Genomic DNA, 19963 nt, shown 5'->3' with positions numbered 1-19963 from the left:
ATTTAGCGCTCCAATCACCTCCAGGGGCGATAGAGGCCAAGCTTGCAGTCAGAGGCGATAATTAGCGGCAGGCGCTAAACTTTGCGGCCGGCCGATAATCGCGCCCCAAATGGGGCGGTTCTGAATTTCTCCCCCTAAGATTCTGTTTGCTGCTCCCCATTAGCCTGTTGATAACTTGATAATTGTACCCGAGAATGGGGTTGGGAGGGAGATGGGTGCATAGGTACAAAGGCGGCTTATCAAGGAGGGAGCAGAAGATGACCATCTTTTTCACCGTGACCAGCGTCAACACCAACACTAACATATTTATTAAGCTCCTTTAATGTAGTAAAACGCCCCAAGGCGCTTCACAGGAGTGTTAATCAGACATAAATTTGACACCGAGCCACATAAGGAGATATTAGGGCAGGTGACCAAAAGCTGCGTCAAAGAGGTCGGTTTTAAGGAGCATCTTAAAGGAGGAGAGAGAGGCGGAGAGGTTTAGGGAGGGAATTCCAGAGCTCGGGGCCCAGGCGGCTGAAGGCACGGCCCGCCAATGGTGGAGTGAAGGGAGTGGTGGGGGGTGGGTCCGATAAACTGACCGCCGACCGCACTTTGCTCCTCGAGGCGCCATCTTGCGAGGTGGCGTTCTCTGGCCCCGCAGGTACGTGCGGTTCTCCGTGCCACTGCCTCCCTGAGTGTCCTCACTGAAACTTATAAAATTCTGACAGGACTGGACAGACTAGATGCAGGAAGGATGTTCCCAATGGCCGGGGAGTCCAGAACCAGGGGTCACAGTCTAAGGATAAGGGGTAGGCCATTTAGGACAGAAATGAGGAGGAATTTCTTCACCCAGAGAGTGGTGAACCTGTGGAATTCTCTACCACAGAAGGCAGTAGAGGCCAATACATTAAATATATTCAAGAAGGAGTTGGATATATTTCTTAAGGCTAAAGGGATCAAGGGATGTGGGGAGAAAGCAGGGACAGGGTACTGAGTTTGGATGATCAGCCATGATCGCATTGAATGGCGGAGCAGGCTCGAGGGGCCGAATGGCCGACTCCTGCTCCTAATTTTTACGTAGGGTTGGGATACAGACGAGGTATTAATACAATTCTCTGCAATTTATCTGTTGTTGTAGAGAAGAAAGATGTTCACCTCTCTACTGCTGATCCTCCTTATCCAGGACTTCTCCACAGCTCTACCACTGTCTGGCGCAGCTCAAGGTAAGAGGGTCTCGATTCCTTGTTAATTAACGCCACTTAATGCAATGTCCACTCCCAACACCACCTGTTCACTGTCAGATTATCCTTATCCTTTTTAACGGCGGATTCGAAAAGCTTGAGACAGGACTGTGTCTGACAATTAACTTCATTCATTATTGTTACAAACCTCCATCTTAAGACTAAGCACAGAGCAATGCAGGCAGCCCTACAGCTGGACACTCACGCGTAAAGGACTCCCCAGGAATCCGTAGAGATTTCCTGTCCCAAAGCCATTCACGGTGTCTCTCCTTGTAGGTAGCCAGAGTTTCCAGTGCGTTTTGCTTTGTATCTGTCTTTTATACTGCGGGAGGGAGGGACGGTGAGAGGGAGGGAGGGGGAGAGAGTTGGGGAGGGAGAGCGAGTCGGGGAGGGAGAGAGAGTCGGGGAGGGAGGGAGGGAGAGATAGTCGGGGAGGGAGGGAGGGAGGGATGGAGAGAGAGTTGGGGAGGGAGAGCGAGTCGGGGAGGGAGAGAGAGTCGGGGAGGGAGGGATGGTGAGAGAGTCGGGGAGGGAGGGAGGGAGAGCGAGTCGGGGAGGGAGGGAGAGAGGGATGGTGAGAGAGTCGGGGAGGGAGGGAGGGAGAGCGAGTCGGGGAGGGAGGGATGGTGAGAGAGTCGGGGAGGGAGGGAGGGAGAGCGAGTCAGGGAGGGAGGGAGGGAGGGATGGTGAGAGAGTCGGGGAGGGAGGGAGGGAGAGCGAGTCGGGGAGGGAGGGATGGTGAGAGAGTCGGGGAGGGAGGGAGGGAGAGAGAGTCGGGGAGGGAGGGAGGGAGAGCGAGTCGGGGAGGGAGGGATGGTAAGAGAGTCGGGCAGGGAGGGAGGGAGAGCGAGTCGGGGAGGGAGGGATGATGAGAGAGTCGGGGAGGGAGGGAGGGAGAGCGAGTCGGGGAGGGAGGGAGGGTGAGAGAGTCGGGGAGGGAGGGAGGGAGAGCGAGTTGGGGAGGGAGGGAGGGAGGGAGAGAGAGTCGGGGAGGGAGGGAGGGAGAGCGAGTCGGGGAGGGAGGGAGGGTGAGAGAGTCGGGGAGGGAGGGAGGGAGACCGAGTCGGGGAGGGAGGGAGGGTGAGAGAGTCGGGGAGGGAGGGAGGGAGGGAGGGAGAGTCGGGGAGGGAGGGATGGTGAGAGAGTCGGGGAGGGAGGGAGGGAGAGTCGGGGAGGGAGGGAGGGATGGTGAGAGAGTCGGGAGGGAGGGAGGGAGAGCGAGTCGGGGAGGGAGGGAGGGTGAGAGAGTCGGGGAGGGAGGGAGGGAGGGAGAGTCGGGGAGGGAGGGAGAGAGAGGCAGGGAGGGAGGGAGGGAGAGAGAGTCGGGGAGGGAGGGAGGGTGAGAGAGTCGGGGAGGGAGGGAGGGAGGGAGGGAGAGTCGGGGAGGGAGGGTGAGAGAGTCGGGGAGGGAGGGAGGGAGGGAGAGTCGGGGAGGGAGGGAGAGAGAGGCAGGGAGGGAGGGATGGTGAGAGAGTCGGGGAGGGAGGGAGGGAGAGCGAGTCGGGGAGGGAGGGATGGTGAGAGAGTCGGGGAGGGAGGGAGGGAGAGAGAGTCGGGGAGGGAGGGAGGGAGAGCGAGTCGGGGAGGGAGGGATGGTGAGAGAGTCGGGGAGGGAGGGAGGGAGAGCGAGTCGGGGAGGGAGGGATGATGAGAGAGTCGGGGAGGGAGGGAGGGAGAGCGAGTCGGGGAGGGAGGGAGGGTGAGAGAGTCGGGGAGGGAGGGAGGGAGAGCGAGTCGGGGAGGGAGGGAGGGAGGGAGAGAGAGTCGGGGAGGGAGGGAGGGAGAGCGAGTCGGGGAGGGAGGGAGGGTGAGAGAGTCGGGGAGGGAGGGAGGGAGACCGAGTCGGGGAGGGAGGGAGGGTGAGAGAGTCGGGGAGGGAGGGAGGGAGGGAGGGAGAGTCGGGGAGGGAGGGATGGTGAGAGAGTCGGGGAGGGAGGGAGGGAGAGTCGGGGAGGGAGGGAGGGATGGTGAGAGAGTCGGGAGGGAGGGAGGGAGGGAGAGCGAGTCGGGGAGGGAGGGAGGGAGAGCGAGTCGGGGAGGGAGGGAGGGTGAGAGAGTCGGGGAGGGAGGGAGGGAGAGAGAGTCGGGGAGGGAGGGAGGGAGAGTCGGGGAGGGAGGGAGGGAGAGAGAGTCGGGGAGGGAGGGAGGGAGAGAGAGTCGGGGAGGGAGGGAGGGAGAGAGAGTCGGGGAGGGAGGGAGGGAGAGAGAGTCGGGGAGGGAGGGATGGTGAGAGAGTCGGGGAGGGAGGGAGGGAGAGAGAGTCGGGGAGGGAGGGAGGGAGAGCGAGTCGGGGAGGGAGGGATGGTGAGAGAGTCGGGGAGGGAGGGAGGGAGAGAGAGGCGGGGAGGGAGGGATGGTGAGAGAGTCGGGGAGGGAGGGAGGGAGAGAGAGTCGGGGAGGGAGGGAGAGAGAGTCGGGGAGGGAGAGAGAGTCGGGGAGGGAGGGAGGGAGGGTGGGAGAGTCGAGGAGGGAGGGAGGGAGAGAGAGTCGGGGAGGGAGGGAGGGAGAGAGAGTCGGGGAGGGAGGGATGGTGAGAGAGTCGGGGAGGGAGGGAGAGAGAGTCGGGGAGGGAGGGAGGGAGAGTGGGGGAGGGAGGGAGGGAGAGAGAGTCGGGGAGGGAGGGAGGGAGGGAGAGAGAGTCGGGGAGGGAGGGAGGGAGAGAGAGTCGGGGAGGGAGGGAGGGAGGGAGAGTCGGGGAGGGAGGGAGGGAGAGCGAGTCGGGGAGGGAGGGAGGGAGAGAGAGTCGGGGAGGGAGGGAGGGAGAGAGAGTCGGGGAGGGAGGGAGGGAGAGAGAGTCGGGGAGGGAGGGAGAGTCGGGGAGGGAGGGATGGTGAGAGAGTCGGGGAGGGAGGGAGAGAGAGTCGGGGAGGGAGTGATGGTGAGAGAGTCGGGGAGGGAGGGAGGGAGAGAGAGTCGGGGAGGGAGGGATGGTGAGAGAGTCGGGGAGGGAGGGAGAGAGAGTCGGGGAGGGAGAGAGGGAGTGTCGGGGAGGGAGGGGGGGAGAGAGAGTCGGGGAGAGAGGGAGGGAGAGAGAGTCGGGGAGGGAGGGAGGGAGAGAGAGTCGGGGAGGGAGGGATGGTGAGAGAGTCGGGGAGGGAGGGAGGGAGAGAGAGTCGGGGAGGGAGGGATGGTGAGAGAGTCGGGGAGGGAGGGAGGGAGAGAGAGGGAGGGAGGGAGAGAGAGAGAGTCGGGGAGGGGGGGAGGGAGAGAGAGTCGGGGAGGGAGGGAGGGAGAGTCGGGAGGGAGTGAGGGAGAGAGAGTCGGTGAGGGAGGGAGGGAGAGAGAGTCGGGGTGGGAGGGATGGAGAGAGAGTCGGGGAGCGAGGGAGGGAGAGAGAGTCGGGGAGGGAGGGAGGGAGAGAGAGTCGGGGAGGGAGAGAGAGTCGGGGAGGGAGAGAGAGTCGGGGAGGGAGAGAGAGTCGGGGAGGGAGGGAGAGTCGGGGAGGGAGGGAGAGAGGGAGAGTCGGGGAGGGAGGGAGGGAGAGAGAGTCGGGGAGGGAGAGAGAGTCGTGGAGGGAGAGAGAGTCGGGGAGGGAGGGAGGGAGGGAGAGTCGGGGAGGGAGGGAGAGAGGGAGAGTCGGGGAGGGAGGGAGGGATGGAGAGTTGGGGAGGGAGATTTGTAGGGAGGGATGGAGAGTTGAAGGGATGGATGGATGGACTCAGATGCTGAGCGCTCCCCCCTCTGTCGACCATCTTGCGATCTGTATGTTCTCCCTTTTTCAGACGAAGTGAAGACCCTGAATGTGACCATTGGTGCCCTGGCGCCATTGCGGGGCGTGCTGGGCGGCACGGTGACCATCCCCTGCTTCGCCACCTACGCAGCGCTCCCCCGGGCCCCCGATGCGCCCAGGATCAAGTGGAGCTTCATCCACGACGGCAACGAGTCCGACATCCTGGTGGCCACCGTGCAGAAGGTCAAGGTCAGCGAGCGCTACCACCACCGCGTGGCGCTGCCCAACTACCCGGCCAGCGCCACCGACGTCTCCTTGGCGATCTACGGGCTGCTCAGCAACGAAACGGGGATTTACCGCTGCGAGGTCCAGCACGGGATAGACGACGCGCAGGACCTCGCCGAGCTCGAGGTTAAAGGTAACGGGGCTCGAGGCGGTTGCCGCGAGAGACGGATGGGTGGCGGGCACTCGGGGGAACTCTGACACTCGCTCAACGTCCCGCGATCCCGCGTCACCAGCTCTTCTCTCATTGGCTCATTGAGTAGCACTCTCTCTCTTGCCTCAGAGTCAGATGGTCGTGGGTTCGAGTCCCACTCCAGAGACTCGAGCACAAAATCTATTCTGACACTCCCAGTGTCTGTACTGTGCGGGCGCGCACTGTCGGAGGGGCAGTACTGAGGGAGCGCCGCACTGTCGGAGGGGCGGTACTGAGGGAGAGCCGCACTGTCGGAGGGGCAGTACTGAGGGAGCGCCGCACTGTCGGAGGGGCAGTACTGAGGGAGCGCCGCAATGTCGGAGGGGCGGTACTGAGGGAGCGCCGCACTGTCGGAGGGGCGGTACTGAGGGAGCGCCGCAATGTCGGAGGGGCGGTACCGAGGGAGCGCCGCACTGTCGGAGGGGCGGTACTGAGGGAGAGCCGCACTGTCGGAGGGGCGGTACTGAGGGAGCGCCGCACTGTCGGAGGGGCGGTACTGAGGGAGCGCCGCACTGTCGGAGGGGCGGTACTGAGGGAGCGCCGCACTGTTGGAGGGGCAGTACCGAGGGAGCGCCGCACTGTCGGAGGGGCAGTACCGAGGGAGCGCCGCACTGTCGGAGGGGCGGTACTGAGGGAGAGCCGCACTGTCGGAGGGGCGGTACTGAGGGAACGCCGCACTGTCGGAGGGGCGGTACTGAGGGAACGCCGCACTGTCGGAGGGGCGGTACTGAGGGAGCGCCGCACTGTCGGAGGGGCGGTACTGAGGGAGCGCCGCACTGTCGGAGGGGCGGTACTGAGGGAGCGCCGCATTGTCGGAGGGGCGATATTGAGGGAGCGCCGCACTGTCGGAGGGGCGGTACTGAGGGAGCGCCGCACTATCGGAGGGGCGGTACTGAGGGAGCGCCGCACTGTCGGAGGGGCAGTATCGAGGGAGCGCCGCACTGTCGGAGGGGCAGTACCGAGGGAGCGCCGCACTGTCGGAGGGGCGGTACTGAGGGAGAGCCGCACTGTCGGAGGGGCGGTACTGAGGGAACGCCGCACTGTCGGAGGGGCGGTACTGAGGGAACGCCGCACTGTCGGAGGGGCGGTACTGAGGGAGCGCCGCACTGTCGGAGGGGCGGGTACTGAGGGAGCGCCGCACTGTCGGAGGGGCGGTACTGAGGGAGCGTCGCACTGTCGGAGGGGCGGTACTGAGGGAGCACCGCACTGTTGGAGGGGCGGTACTGAGGGAGCGTCGCACTGTCGGAGGGGCGGTACTGAGGGAGCGCCGCACTGTCGGAGGGGCGGTACTGAGGGAGAGCCGCACTGTCGGAGGGGCGGTACTGAGGGAACGCCGCACTGTCGGAGGGGCGGTACTGAGGGAACGCCGCACTGTCGGAGGGGCGGTACTGAGGGAGCGCCGCACTGTCGGAGGGGCGGTACTGAGGGAGCGCCGCACTGTCGGAGGGGCGGTACTGAGGGAGAGCCGCACTGTCGGAGGGGCGGTACTGAGGGAACGCCGCACTGTCGGAGGGGCGGTACTGAGGGAGCGCCGCAGTGTCGGATGGGCAGTACTGAGGGAGCGCTGCACTGTCGGAGGGGCGGTACTGAGGGAACGCCGCACTGTCGGAGGGGCGGTACTGAGGGAGCGCCGCACTGTCGGAGGGGCGGTACTGAGGGAGCGTCGCACTGTCGGAGGGGCGGTACTGAGGGAGCACCGCACTGTTGGAGGGGCGGTACTGAGGGAGCGTCGCACTGTCGGAGGGGCGGTACTGAGGGAGCGCCGCACTGTCGGAGGGGCGGTACTGAGGGAGAGCCGCACTGTCGGAGGGGCGGTACTGAGGGAACGCCGCACTGTCGGAGGGGCGGTACTGAGGGAACGCCGCACTGTCGGAGGGGCGGTACTGAGGGAGCGCCGCACTGTCGGAGGGGCGGGTACTGAGGGAGCGCCGCACTGTCGGAGGGGCGGTACTGAGGGAGAGCCGCACTGTCGGAGGGGCGGTACTGAGGGAACGCCGCACTGTCGGAGGGGCGGTACTGAGGGAGTGCCGCACTGTCGGAGGGGCAGTACTGAGGGAGCGCCGCAGTGTCGGATGGGCAGTACTGAGGGAGCGCTGCACTGTCGGAGGGGCGGTACTGAGGGAACGCCGCACTGTCGGAGGGGCCGTCTTTCGGATGAGACGTTAAACCTCGGACCCGTCTGCCCTCTCGGGTGGATGCAAGATGTTAGGCTAAACCTTTATAAATCACTGGTTAGGCACCGCACTTTAGGAAGGATGTCAAGGCCTGGGAGAGGGTGCGGAGGAGATTTACTAGAATGGTCCCAGGGGATGAGGGACTTCAATTATGTGGAGAGACGAGAGAAGCTGGGATTGTTCTCCTTAGGTTAAGGTTAAGGGGAGATTTAATGGAGGCGTTTAAAATCATGAAGGGTTTTGATGGAGTAAATAAAGAGAAACTGTTTCCAGTGGCAGGAGGGTCGGTAACCAGAGGACACAGATTGAAGATAATCGGCAAAAGAACCAGAGGGGGAGATGAGGAGAATGTTTAAACGCAGCGAGTTGTTGTGATCTGGAATGCGCTGCCTGAAAGGGCGGTGGAAGCAGATTCAATAGTAACTTTCAAAAGGGATTTGGAGAAATACTTGATGGGGGAAAATTCACAGGGCTGTGGGGAAAGTGCAGGGGGGAGTGGGACTAATTGGAGAGCTCTTTCAAAGAGCCGGCACAGGCACGATGGGCCGAATGGCCTCCTCCTGTGCTGTATCGTTCTATGAAAAGTTCCCACGGCCAGTATTTCGAAGAAGGGCGGGGGGCTAGGGGTCGAGCGGTGTCCTCCCCGCTGTCCCGGGCCAACATTCCTCCCTTGACCAATACCCCTTGACATGAATCTTGTCATCCATGTGGAAATGACTGATGACGTAATACTGGGCGGCCTGCGGGTGGCGCTGTCCAGGGAGAGTATAAATCCTCAGGCACAGGCCCAGCTTGCGCAGGACATTCTTTAACAGGAACTAGTGAAGGACACAACTAGACCGCCATGTTGTAAAACAGTTGATTAAAGCTTTGTTTAACGCTTAGACCAAGTGCCTAGTAGTTTTCGTACGTCAACCCCCGTCACCTCACAGCTGCTCGTGGGCTCTTCCTGTGCGCGCAAATCTGCAAACGATGACCGGGCGCCAACGTGTTTGCCCCTTTGCTGTGGGCGAGCTGTCCGGGGCTGGCAAGGAGCCACCCTGGATCTGCCAGCTCATGAAGAGCAGCGGGGGGCGGGATGGGTGGAGGAGGAGGCGATTGGGGGGCGGCGGGATGGCTACAATTGGCCTCAGGGGCTCGGAAAGTGAAGAACTATCAGCCGGAGGAGGTTCTCCTGGTCTTTGGTAGAAAGGAGCAAATGTGTGCTGGTTGGGTGGCGAGAGGATTGGTGCTACGGTGTCAGGCGTGCCGCGCGGGAACAATGGCCGTTTTGGCTCGATTCGACCTCCTCTCTGGTGGCCCATTGTTCCGCGCCCTGGGTAACAGTCGGGATGGGGAGGCGGAGCTAGATTATCGCGGGCGAAGGGGCCGGAGTTCCGCGGCCTAACCGAGTGCTTTGGTCTCCTGCAGGCGTGGTGTTCCATTACCGCGAGGCCTCGACCAGATACGCCTTCAGCTTCGCCAAGGCGCGGCAGGTGTGCCTGGACATCGGCGCCAGGATCGCCAACCCCGAGCAGCTGCACGCCGCCTACGCCAGTGGCTACGAGCAGTGCGACGCCGGCTGGCTGGCCGATCAAACCGTCCGGTGAGTCATCGCGCTGCGTGCGTTTCCCTCGTTCTCTGGTCCCCGGGAAATGCGCTGACCTGGACGTCACGTGGTGGGCGTCACACCCTGCCTGATGCAAATGCAACAACCATAGCCCGAAACCGAACTGGCTCAGTGGGCAGCTCACTCGCCTCTGAGTCAGACAGTCGTGGGTTTGAGTCCCGGTCCAGAGACGTGAGCACAAAATCCAGGCCGCACTCTGAGGGAGCGCCGCACTGTCGGAGGGACAGTACTGAGGGAGCGCCGCACTGTCGGACGGACAGGTCTGAGGGAGCGTCGCACTGTCGGAGGGGCAGTACTGAGGGAGCGCCGCACTGTCGGAGGGGCAGTACTGAGGGAGCGCTACACTGTCGGAGGGGCAGTACTGAGGGAGCGCTGCACTGTCAGAGGGGCAGTACTGAGGGAGCGCTGCACTGTTGGAGGGGCAGTACTGAGGGAGTGCAGCACTGTCGGAGGGGCAGTACTGAGGGAGCGCTGCACTGTCGGAGGGGCAGTACTGAGGGAGCGCAGCACTGTCGGAGGGGCGGTACTGAGGGAGCGCCGCACTGTCGGAGGGGCGGTAATGAGGGAGCGCCGCACTGTCGGAGGGGCAGTACTGAGGGAGCGCCGCACTGTCGGAGGGGCGGTACTGAGGGAGCGCCGCACTGTCGGAGGGGCGGTAATGAGGGAGCGCCGCACTGTCGGAGGGGCAGTACTGAGGGAGCGCTGCACTGTCGGAGGGGCAGGAGTAGGCAAGTTGGCACGTTCACCATTCAATAAGACCACGGCTGATCTTCTACCTCATCTCTTTTCTGCACTATCCCCATATCCCTTGATTCCCTTAATATTAAAAAATCTATCGATCTCTGTCTTGAATATACTCAATGACTGAGCCTCCACAGCCCTCTGGGGCAGAGAATTCCAAAGATTCACCGCCCTCTGAGTGAAGAAATTCCTCCTCATCTCAGTCCTAAATGGCCGACCCCTTATCCTGAGACTGTGACCCCTGGTTCTGGACTCTCCAGCCAGGGGGAAACAGCCTCTCAGCATCTACCCTGTCAAGCCCTGTAAGAATTTTGTATGTTTCAATGAGATCACCTCCCATTCTTCTAAACTCTAGAGAATATAGGCCTAGTCTACTCAATCTCTCCTCATAGGACAGTCCCCCCATCCCAGGAACCAGTCTGGTGAACCTTCGTTGCACTCCCTCTATGGCAAGTATATCCTTCCTTAGGTAAGGAGACCAAAACTGTACACAATACTCCAGGTGTGGTCTCACCAGGGCCCTATATAATCGCAGTAAGACATCTTTACTCTTATACTCAAATCCTCTTGTAATAAAGGCCAACATACCATTTGCTTTCCTAATTGCTTGCTGTACTTGCATGTTAACTTTCAGTGACTCGTGTACAAGGACACCCAGGTCCCTCTGAACACCAACATTTCCCAATCTCTCACCATTTAAAAAATACTCTGCTTTTCTATTTTTTCTATCAAAGTGGATAACTTCGCATTTCTCCACATTATATTCCATTTGCCATGTTCTTGCCCACTCACTTAGCCTGTCTATATCCCCTTGAAGCCTCTTTGCATCCTCCTCACAACTTACATTCCCACCCAGCTTTGTATCATCAGTAAACTTGGATATATTACATTTAGTCCCTTCATCCAAATCATTGATGTAGATTGTGAATAGCTGAGGCCCAAGCACTGATCCTTGCGGTACCCCACTAGTTACAGCCTGCCAACCCAAAAATGACCCGTTTATTCCTACTCTCTGTTTTCTATCCGTTAACCAACCCTCAATCCATGCTAGTATATTACCCCCAATCCCATGAGCCCTAATTTTGTTTAATAACCTCTTGTGTGGCACCTTATCGAATGCCTTCTGAAAATCCAAATACACCACATCATCAGCACGGTGGCATAATGGTTAGCACTGTTGCCTCACAGCGCCAGGGACCCGGGTTCGAATCCGGCCTCGGGCGACTGTCTGTGTGGAGTTTGCACATTCTCCCCGTGTTTGCGTGGGTTTCCTCCGGGTGCTCCGGTTTCCTCCCACAGTCCAAAGATGTGCGGGTTAGGTTGATTGGCCATGATAAAATTGACCCTTAGTGTTAGGGGGATTAAATACGTGGGGTTACGGGGATAGGGTGGGATATGTGTCGGTGCAGGCTCGATGGGCCGAAATGGCCTCTATCTGCACTGTGGGGTTTCTGTGATTCTGTGATTCTGTGATCTACTGGTTCCCCCTTATCTATTCTGCTAGTTACAACCTCAAAAAACTCTAACAGATTTGTCAAACACGATTTCCCTTTCATAAATCCGTGTCGACTCTGCCCAATCCTATTATTATTTTCTAAGTGTCCTGTTACCACGTCCTTAATAATAGATTCTATCATTTTTCCTACTACTGATGTCAGGCTAACTGGTCTGTAGTTCCCCATTTTCTCTCTCCCTCCTTTTTTAAATAGTGGGGTTACCTTCCAGTCCGTGGGAACTGTTCTAGAATCTATGGAATTTTGGAAGCTGACAACCAATGCATCTGCTATCTTTATAGCCAACTCTTTCAAAACCCTGGGATGTAGGCCATCAGGTCCAGGGGATTTATCGGCTTTCAGTCCCATTAAATTCTCCAGTACTATTTTTTAATTAATACTAATTTCTTTCAGTTCCTCATTCTCGCTAGACCCTTGGTTCTCCACTATTTCCGGGAGTTTTTTTGCGTCTTCTTCTGTGAAGACAGACACAAAGTATTTGTTTAATTTCATGCCGTTTCCTTATTCCCCATTATAATTTCTCCTGTCTCAGCCTGTAAGGGACCCACGTTTACTTTCGCTAATCTTTTCCTTTTTACATATTCTATTTTCCCTTTCTTTATCAATTTCTTGGTCCTCCTTTGCTGAATTCTAAAATCCTCCCAATCCTCAGGCTTACTACTCTTTTTGGCAACATTATAAGCCTCTTCCTTTGATCTAATACTATCTTTAACTTCTCTCGTTAGCCATGGTTGGACCACTTTTCCTGTGGGGTTTTAAGGAATGTATATTTGTTGTAAATTATGTATTAATTCTTTAAATGCTAGCCATTGCTTGTCTACTGTCATACCTTTTAATGTAGTTTCCCAATCTACCTTAGCCAACTTACCCCTCATACCTACGTAGTTTGCTTTGTTTAGATTTAAGACCCTAGTTTCAGATTTAACTAAATCACTTTCAAATTAATATAAAATTCTATCATATTATGGTCACTCTTCCCTAAAGGCCCCTTTACTACAAGGTTATTAATTAACCCTTTCTCGTTGCACAATACTAGATCAAAAATAGCCTGTTCCCTAGTTGGTTCCTCAACATATTGATCTAGAAAACTATCTTGCATACATTCCATGAATTCGTCCTCCACACTATTACTGCAAATTTGGTTTGCCCAGTCTATATGTAGATTAAAGTCCCCCATGATTACTGTATTACCCTTGTTACATGTGCCTCTAATTTCCTGATTTATTCTCTGCCCTACATTACAACTACTGTTTGGGGGCCTATAAACAACTCCCACCAATGTTTTCTGCCCCTTGCTGTTTCTTAGCTCCGCCCAAACTGATTCTACTTCTTGATTTTCGGAGCTAAGATCCTTTCTCTCTACTGTCTTTATCCCATCCTTTATTATCAGGGCTACCCCTCCTCCTTTCCCATGTTGCCTATCTCTTCTAAAAGTTAAGTATCCTGGAATATTTAGTTCCCAACCTTGGCCACCTTGCAACCATGTCTCCATAATGGCTATTAGATCAAACCTGTTCATTTCTATCTGTGCTATTAATTCATCTATTTTGTTGCCAATGCTTCGCGCATTCAGATATAGTGCCTTTAACTTTGACTTATTTCTATTTTTCCCTGTTGTCACCTTAGTCACTGATGCCCTATTACCTTTGTTACTCACTCTGTCCCTTCCTGACCCCCTCTGCTTATTTTTACCCAAAACTCTGCTCTGCTCTAGAGCCTCAACATTTCTCTCGCTGCTTTTAAATTTACTCTTTCCTGAATCCTCCCACCCCCCCTTCAGTAGTTTAAAGCCCCGTCTACTGCCCTAGTTATTCGGTTTGCCAGGTCCCAGCCCGGTTTAAGTGGAGCCCGTCCCAACGGAACAGCTCCCTCTTTCCCCAGTACTGGTGCCAGTGCCCCATGAACTGAAACCCCTTCCTCCCACACCACTCTTTGAGCCTCGCATTTAAACCTCTAATCTGTTTGTCCCTATGCCAATTTGCGCGTGGCTCAGGCAACAATCCAGAGATCATTACCTTTGAGGTTCTGCTTCTTAATTTGGATCCTAGCTCCTCAAACTCCCCCAGCAGAACCGCATTCCTAGTTCTAACTATGTCGTTGGTTCCTACATGGACCACGACAACTGGATCCTTCCTCTCCCACTCCAAGTTCTTCTCCAGCCGCGAGGAGATGTCTTTAACGCTGGCACCGGGCAGGCAACACAACCTTCAGAACTCTCGGTCGCGGCTGCAGAGAACAGTATCTATCCCCCTGTCTATACTGTCCCCTATCACAACTACATTCCCTTTCACTCCCCCCACTTGAATGGCTTCCTGCACCATGGTGCCATGGTCAGATTGCTCATCCATCCTTTAGGCTTTTCCCTCATCCACACAGGCAGCAAGAACCTCATACCTGTTGGACAAGGGCAAAGGCCGAGGCTCCTCCAGCACTGCACCTGGGGTCCCCTTACCTGCCTGAGTTGCAGTCACACCCTCCTGTCCCTGACCACTAACCAGGCCTGTACCACTACCTAACCTAGGTATCCTGCGGCGAGTGTCTCACCTCCTGACTCCCCAAAGCCTTTCCACCATCTACAAGGCACAAGTCAGGAGTGTGATGGAATACTCTCCACTTGCCTGGATGAGTGCAGCTCCAACAACACTCGAGAAGCTCGACATCATCCAGGACAAAGCAGCCCGCTTGATCGGCATCCCATCCACCACCTTAAACATTCACTCCCTCCACCACCGGCGCACCGTGGCTGCAGTGTGGACCATCTACAAGATGCACTGCAGCAACTCGCCAAGGCTTCTTCGGCAGCACCTCCCAAACCTGCGACCTCTTCCCCCTAGAAGGACAAGGGCAGCAGGCGCATGGGAACACCACCACCTCCAAGTTCCCCTCCAAGTCACACACACCATCCTGACTTGGAAATATATCGGCCGTTCCTTCATTGTCGCTGGGTCAAAATCCTGGAACTCCCTCCCTAACAGCACTGTGGGAGCACTTTCACCACACGGGACTGCAGCGGTTCAAGAAGGCGGCTCACCACCACCTTCTCAAGGGCAACTAGGGATGGGCAATAAATGCTGGGATTGCCAGCGATGCCCTGATCCCATAAACGAATAATAAAAAAAATTAAAAAACCTAAGGGGTGTGTGACTTCCTCCTGGATCAAAGCGTCCAGGTAACTCTGCCCATCCCTGATGCCCCGCAATGTCTGCACCTCAGACTCCAGCTCAACAACTCTGAGCTGAAGTTCCTCAACATGCAGGGACTTCCTGCAGACATATTTGTCCGGGATCACAACGCTCTCCACAAACTCCCACATGCTGCAGATGTGGCGCACCGCCTGCACTGCCAACCCTACAGGACCTTGTTGTATTTAATTTAATTTGTATTTAAGTGACTTAGTTTACAAGGTAGTTTCGTGACTACTTAATTGATCCAGATTAAGTTAAGGGAGCTGAAATTAAATATCTACCTGTTACACAAAGCACGACAAGTCGTGGAGGCAGAAAGCAGCAACTCCTTCCCCCCTCTTCTCCAGAATTCCCACTCTTTCCAAATTCCCAAATAAAACACTCGTTTTTTTTGAGGATGTAACTAGTAAAATAGATAAGGGCGAACCAGTGGATGTGGTGTATTTCGACTTTCAGAAGGCTTTCGATAAGGTCCCGCATAAGAGATTAGCGTGTAAAGTTAAGGCACATGGGATTGGGGGCAAGGTATTGACTTCGATAGAGAACTGGTTGGTAGACAGGAAGCAAAGAGTTGGAATAAACGGGTCTTTTTCCGAGTGGCAGGCAGTGACTAGTGGGGTACCGCAGGGATCAGTCCTTGGACCCCAGCTATTCACAATATATATTAATGATCCAGACAAGGGAACTAGATGTAATATCTCCAAGTTTGCAGACGACACAAAGCTGGGTGGGCGTGTGTGCTGTGAGGAGGATGCCGAGAAACTCCAGTATGATTTGCACAGGTTGGGTGATTGGGCAGAAGCATGGCAGATGCAATATAACGTGGATAAATGTGAGGTTATCCACTTTGGTGGTAAAAACAGGAAGGCAGATTATTATCTGAACGGCAATAGATTGGGAGAAGGGGAAGTGCAACGAGACCTGGGCGTCCTTGTGCACCAGCCGCTGAAGGTAAGCATGCAGGTGCAGCAGGCAGTTAAGAAGGCAAATGGTATGTTGGCCTTCGTAGCGAGAGGATTCGAGTACAGGAACAAGGATGTTTTGCTGCAGTTGTACAGGGCCTTGGTGAGACCGCACCTTGAGTATTGTGTGCACTTTTGGTCGCCTTATCTGAGGAAGGATGTACTCGCCATGGAAGGAGTGCAGCGAAGATTCACCAGACTGATACCTGGGATGGCAGGAATGATGTATGAGGAGAGATTGGGTCGATTGGGCTTGTACTCGCTGGAGTTTAGAAGAATGAGAGGGGATCTCATTGAAACTTATAAAATTCTGACAGGACTAGACAGACTAGATGCAGGAAGGATGTTCCCGATGGCGGGGGAGTCCAGAACCAGGGGTCACAGTCTAAAGATAAGGGGTAAGCCATTTAGGACTGAGATGAGGAGGAATTTCTTCACCCAGAGTGTGGTGAACCTGTGGAATTCTCTACCACAGAAGGCAGTTGAGGCCAATTCATTAAATATATTCAAGAAGGAGTTAGATATACTTCTTAAGGCTAAAGGGATCAAGGGATATGGGGAGAAAGCAGGGACAGGGTACTGAATTTGGATGATCAGCCATGATCTCATTGAATGGCGGAGCAGGCTCGAGGGGCCGAATGGCCGACTCCTGCTCCTATCTTCTATGTTTCTATGTTTCTATGTTTAAGTGCACTCGGTTTTAATCCCGCCTCTGTGTCGGAGGTGGTCCGCGCTCTCAATGTGTTTGGCGCACCTTACCTCTCTCTGGATTGAAGCTGTTTCTAATCCTGTTCCTCAGGTATCCCATTCAGACCCCACGGGCCGGTTGCTACGGCAACATGGACGGATTCCCTGGTGTCCGTAACTACGGTACCCAAGACCCAGAGGACACGTACGATGTCTACTGCTACGTTGAAGACTTAGAAGGTACTTGCACGTAAGAAAACTACTGGGCACTTGGTCTAAGCTTTAATCAACTGTTTTACAACATGGAGGTCTAGTTGTGTCCTTCACTAGTTCCTGTTAAGAATGTCCTGCGCAAGCTGGGCCCGTGCCCGAGTATTTATACTCTCCCTGGACAGCGCCACCCGCAGGCCGCTCAGTGGTCCAGTAATTCGGGTCCAAATGCGTGAGTACGGTCTGGGTACTCACGCATCTGGCCGGATGAAATGCCGGCGTTCAGGAAACACCGTGCATGCGGAGAACGCCGGCATTTCCGGTCCTCTGAACGAAGGGGTTCAGAGGCACAGCGCGTGCAGCGCGTGCGCAGTGAACTTCGTCGATTTCATTCATGGATTCAGTGAGGGTAAGTCCTTACAAGTTACACTTGAAAAAAGCATGTGTAAAGTTGGTCCAAGGCTGCGGAGGAAGATATATTTTATCGTGGAGCTTCTGAAAGGCAATATTTTGGTTTGGGAAAGGGAGCAAAGTTATTTTAAGAAATGCTGAGGTTAATTTTAAAGTTTAAATTTTTTTTTTTAAACGGGTTTTCAGTACGGTAGGTAGAAGGAGCAATTGTGGCTGTGTGAATTGAATGTGAGAATGAGTGTTCTAAAATGAGTAATGTAACATTTCCAACACTTTTAAGAAAGAAACTTTTCATCAGTAATAAGTAATTATGTATGTATGTATGTCCGCATATATTCCTTTACGTATATGCATGTATGTTTTATATTCCTTTACTTATGTGTATGAATGTATGTTTTTAATTATGATTTTCCAATAAGTTACTTTCTCTGAAAGTCATAATTAAATACATACATTCATACTCATAAGTAAAGGAATATATTCATACACGCAAAGGAATATATACAGACATACATACATAATTACTTAAAAGAATATATTACTGATGAAAAGTTTCTTTCTTAAAAATGTTGGAGTCATTTTCACATTTAATAAACACAGCAAATTCAATTCACATAGCCACAATTGATCCTTCTACCTACAGTACTGAAAACCCATTTTAAAAAACAAAAATAAACTTTAAAATTTACCTCAGCATTTCTTAAAATAACTTTAATCCCTTTCCCAAACAACCGCAGCCTCTGGAGCAACTGTACTCATGCTTTTTTCATGTGTAAGTTGTAAGGACTTGATCTCACTGAAAGCCTGAATGAAAGTGGCGAATTTTACTGCGCACGCGCTGCCTGTACAGTCGCACGCGTTCTGCCTCTGAACCCCTTCGTTCAGAGGACAGGAAATGCCGGTTTTCCCCGCATGCGCTGTGCATGCTGAAAACCGGCATTTCCTCCGGACAGACGCGTAAGTACCCCAACCGTACTCGCGCGTTTGGAAGGGAATTACTGGGCCAACATTTTACATGTCAATAAAATGAAAAATTTAACAATTGCACGATTTGCCCCCTCGCATCTGCGACTGAGGGTCCAAGGAGGTGCATTGCGCAACAGGTCATCGTCGTACGTATCCTCACACTGTTCCCTTTCGGGAACTGTATGAAGTGGTGGAAGGATTTCTGGCCACGTTAACACTCCTTCCGTGACCATAACCATCTTCATACCAGCCATTAGGGTGGTTAGTCCTATGGCGTGAGGGTTTTACGGGCTCCCACAACCCATCTGAGGGGGGTGGGGGGCCACCCACACCCGCGGACGCAAGTATCCCGCTGGATGTCCACCCAGAATTTATAGTTGGAGCTCCGACTCCACTTGCCGGGACTGTCTGGAGCGGGGTTTGAAACCCTACTCCTTCTGGCCCAGCGGCGGGGATGCTTACCGCTACGCAAAAGGCCCACTCCGCGCAAAAGGTGACACCCATACGTTTCCTGCGCCTTTTCCCTCCCCGTGACTGGAGCCCTATGCTGCCACTTGAAAGACCAAGCTATCACCTGTCCTTTTTGCGGCGCCTTTGACTTCTCATTACCAATGATGAGCAGGCGCTGCGCCTCCACCTCGTTGAGGAGATTGCTGAGGTCATCATCAGTTCAATTGTGAGTTCTTTTAATGCCGTGAATTGTGCTCATTCCAGCGATTTCACGTTGCTAATCGGATTGGGCCTTTGGCATAGCGGTAGGATCCCCGCCGCTGGGCCAGATGGGATAGGGTTTCGAACCCCGCTCCAGACAGTCCCGGCAAGTGGAGTCGGAGCTCCGGCTCTAAATTCTGGGTTGACATCCAGTGGGATATTTGCGTCCGTGGGTGTGGGTGGCCCCCCCTCCTTGTATAGCTTGTGGGAGCCCGTAAAACCCTCCCGCCATAGGACTAACCACCCTAATGGCTGGTTCAAAGATGGTTACGGTCACGGAATGAGTGTTAATCACGGCCATAAATCCTTCCACCACTTCATACAGTTCCCCAAAGGGAACAGTGTGAAGACACGTATGACGACGACATTGGTAAATAAATAAATGGAATAAAAAAAATTATTTTAGGGCTTTTAAAAGTCTTTAAATAGCTTTAATTCTGTTTAAAACTACTTCAGATTCTTCAAAATAATGTAAACGTTTTTAAAAGTTTATAAAAGTTACCAAAAGCTTCATAAAAATACCAAAAACCTATTTAAAATGCTGCTTTGCATGTACAAATGCTTAGCAGCTTGTGAGAAACATTGGGGCGTGTCCTATTCGCTATAGTTTAGAAGAATGAGAGGGGATCTCATTGAAACTTATAAAATTCTAACAGGACTAGACAGACTAGATGCAGGAAGGATGTTCCTGATGGCGGGGGAGTCCAGAACCAGGGGTCACAGTCTAAGGATAAGGGGTAAGCCATTTAGGACTGAGATGAGGAGGAATTTCTTCACCCAGAGAGTGGTGAACCTGTGGAATTCTCTACCACAGAAGGCAGTGGAGGCCAATTCATTAAATATATTCAAGAAGGAGTTGGATATATTTCTTAAGGCTAAAGGGATCAAGGGATATGGGGAGAAGGCAGGGACAGGGTACTGAATTTGGATGATCAGCCATGATCGCATTGAATGGCGGAGCAGGCTCGAGGGGCCGAATGGCCGACTCCTGCTCCCATCTTCTATGTTTCTACAACCACGTTGGTGTGGGACTGGAATAGGCCAGACCGGGTAAGGACGGTAGATTTCCTTCCCTGAAGGACATTAGTGAACCAGATGGGGTTTAATGACAAGCCGACAGTTTCACGGTCACTTTTACTGAGGTCAGCTCTTTAGTTCTAGATTTTTAAAATTTAATTGGCCAGGATTTGAAGTCACGTTCTCGGGCTGATACCTCCAGGTCTCCGGATTGGTAGACAAGTTCTCTAGCCCTGACCCTGTGTGCTGCCGTGCCTGTGTAGCTGAACTGTTCCGAGAGGGATCAGTTTCAGCATTAACACCTCCTGAGTCAGAAGGTTGTGGGTTCGAGTCCCACTCCAGAGACTTCAGTCCATCATCCAGGCCGACGCTCCCAGTGCCAGTACTGAGGGAGTGCCGCACTGTCGG

At 54.5% G+C, this 19963-nt stretch overlaps 1 protein-coding gene across 7 annotated transcripts in view; it reads left to right on the top strand.

Moving 5' to 3' along the window:
* LOC147086446 (brevican core protein-like) overlaps positions 1-19963 on the top strand; it is a 412369-nt gene that overhangs the window by 33055 nt on the left and 359351 nt on the right. For all 7 annotated transcript variants that reach the window (XM_085978551.1, XM_085978550.1, XM_085978548.1 and 4 more), the window contains exons 2-5: positions 1121-1205; positions 4946-5311; positions 8953-9127; positions 16353-16480. In XM_085978551.1, coding sequence (XP_085834677.1) covers positions 1130-1205; positions 4946-5311; positions 8953-9127; positions 16353-16480 — 745 coding nt within the window. In that variant the 5' untranslated portion in view covers positions 1121-1129. The remainder of the gene's footprint in view (positions 1-1120; positions 1206-4945; positions 5312-8952; positions 9128-16352; positions 16481-19963) is intronic.

This window comes from Somniosus microcephalus, unplaced genomic scaffold (assembly GCF_052327205.1).
Source record: "Somniosus microcephalus isolate GS21.2 unplaced genomic scaffold, FLI_Smic_1.0 unresolved_chr7, whole genome shotgun sequence".
Lineage (NCBI taxonomy): Eukaryota > Metazoa > Chordata > Chondrichthyes > Squaliformes > Somniosidae > Somniosus > Somniosus microcephalus.
This window is presented reverse-complemented; position numbering and strand designations above follow the sequence as displayed.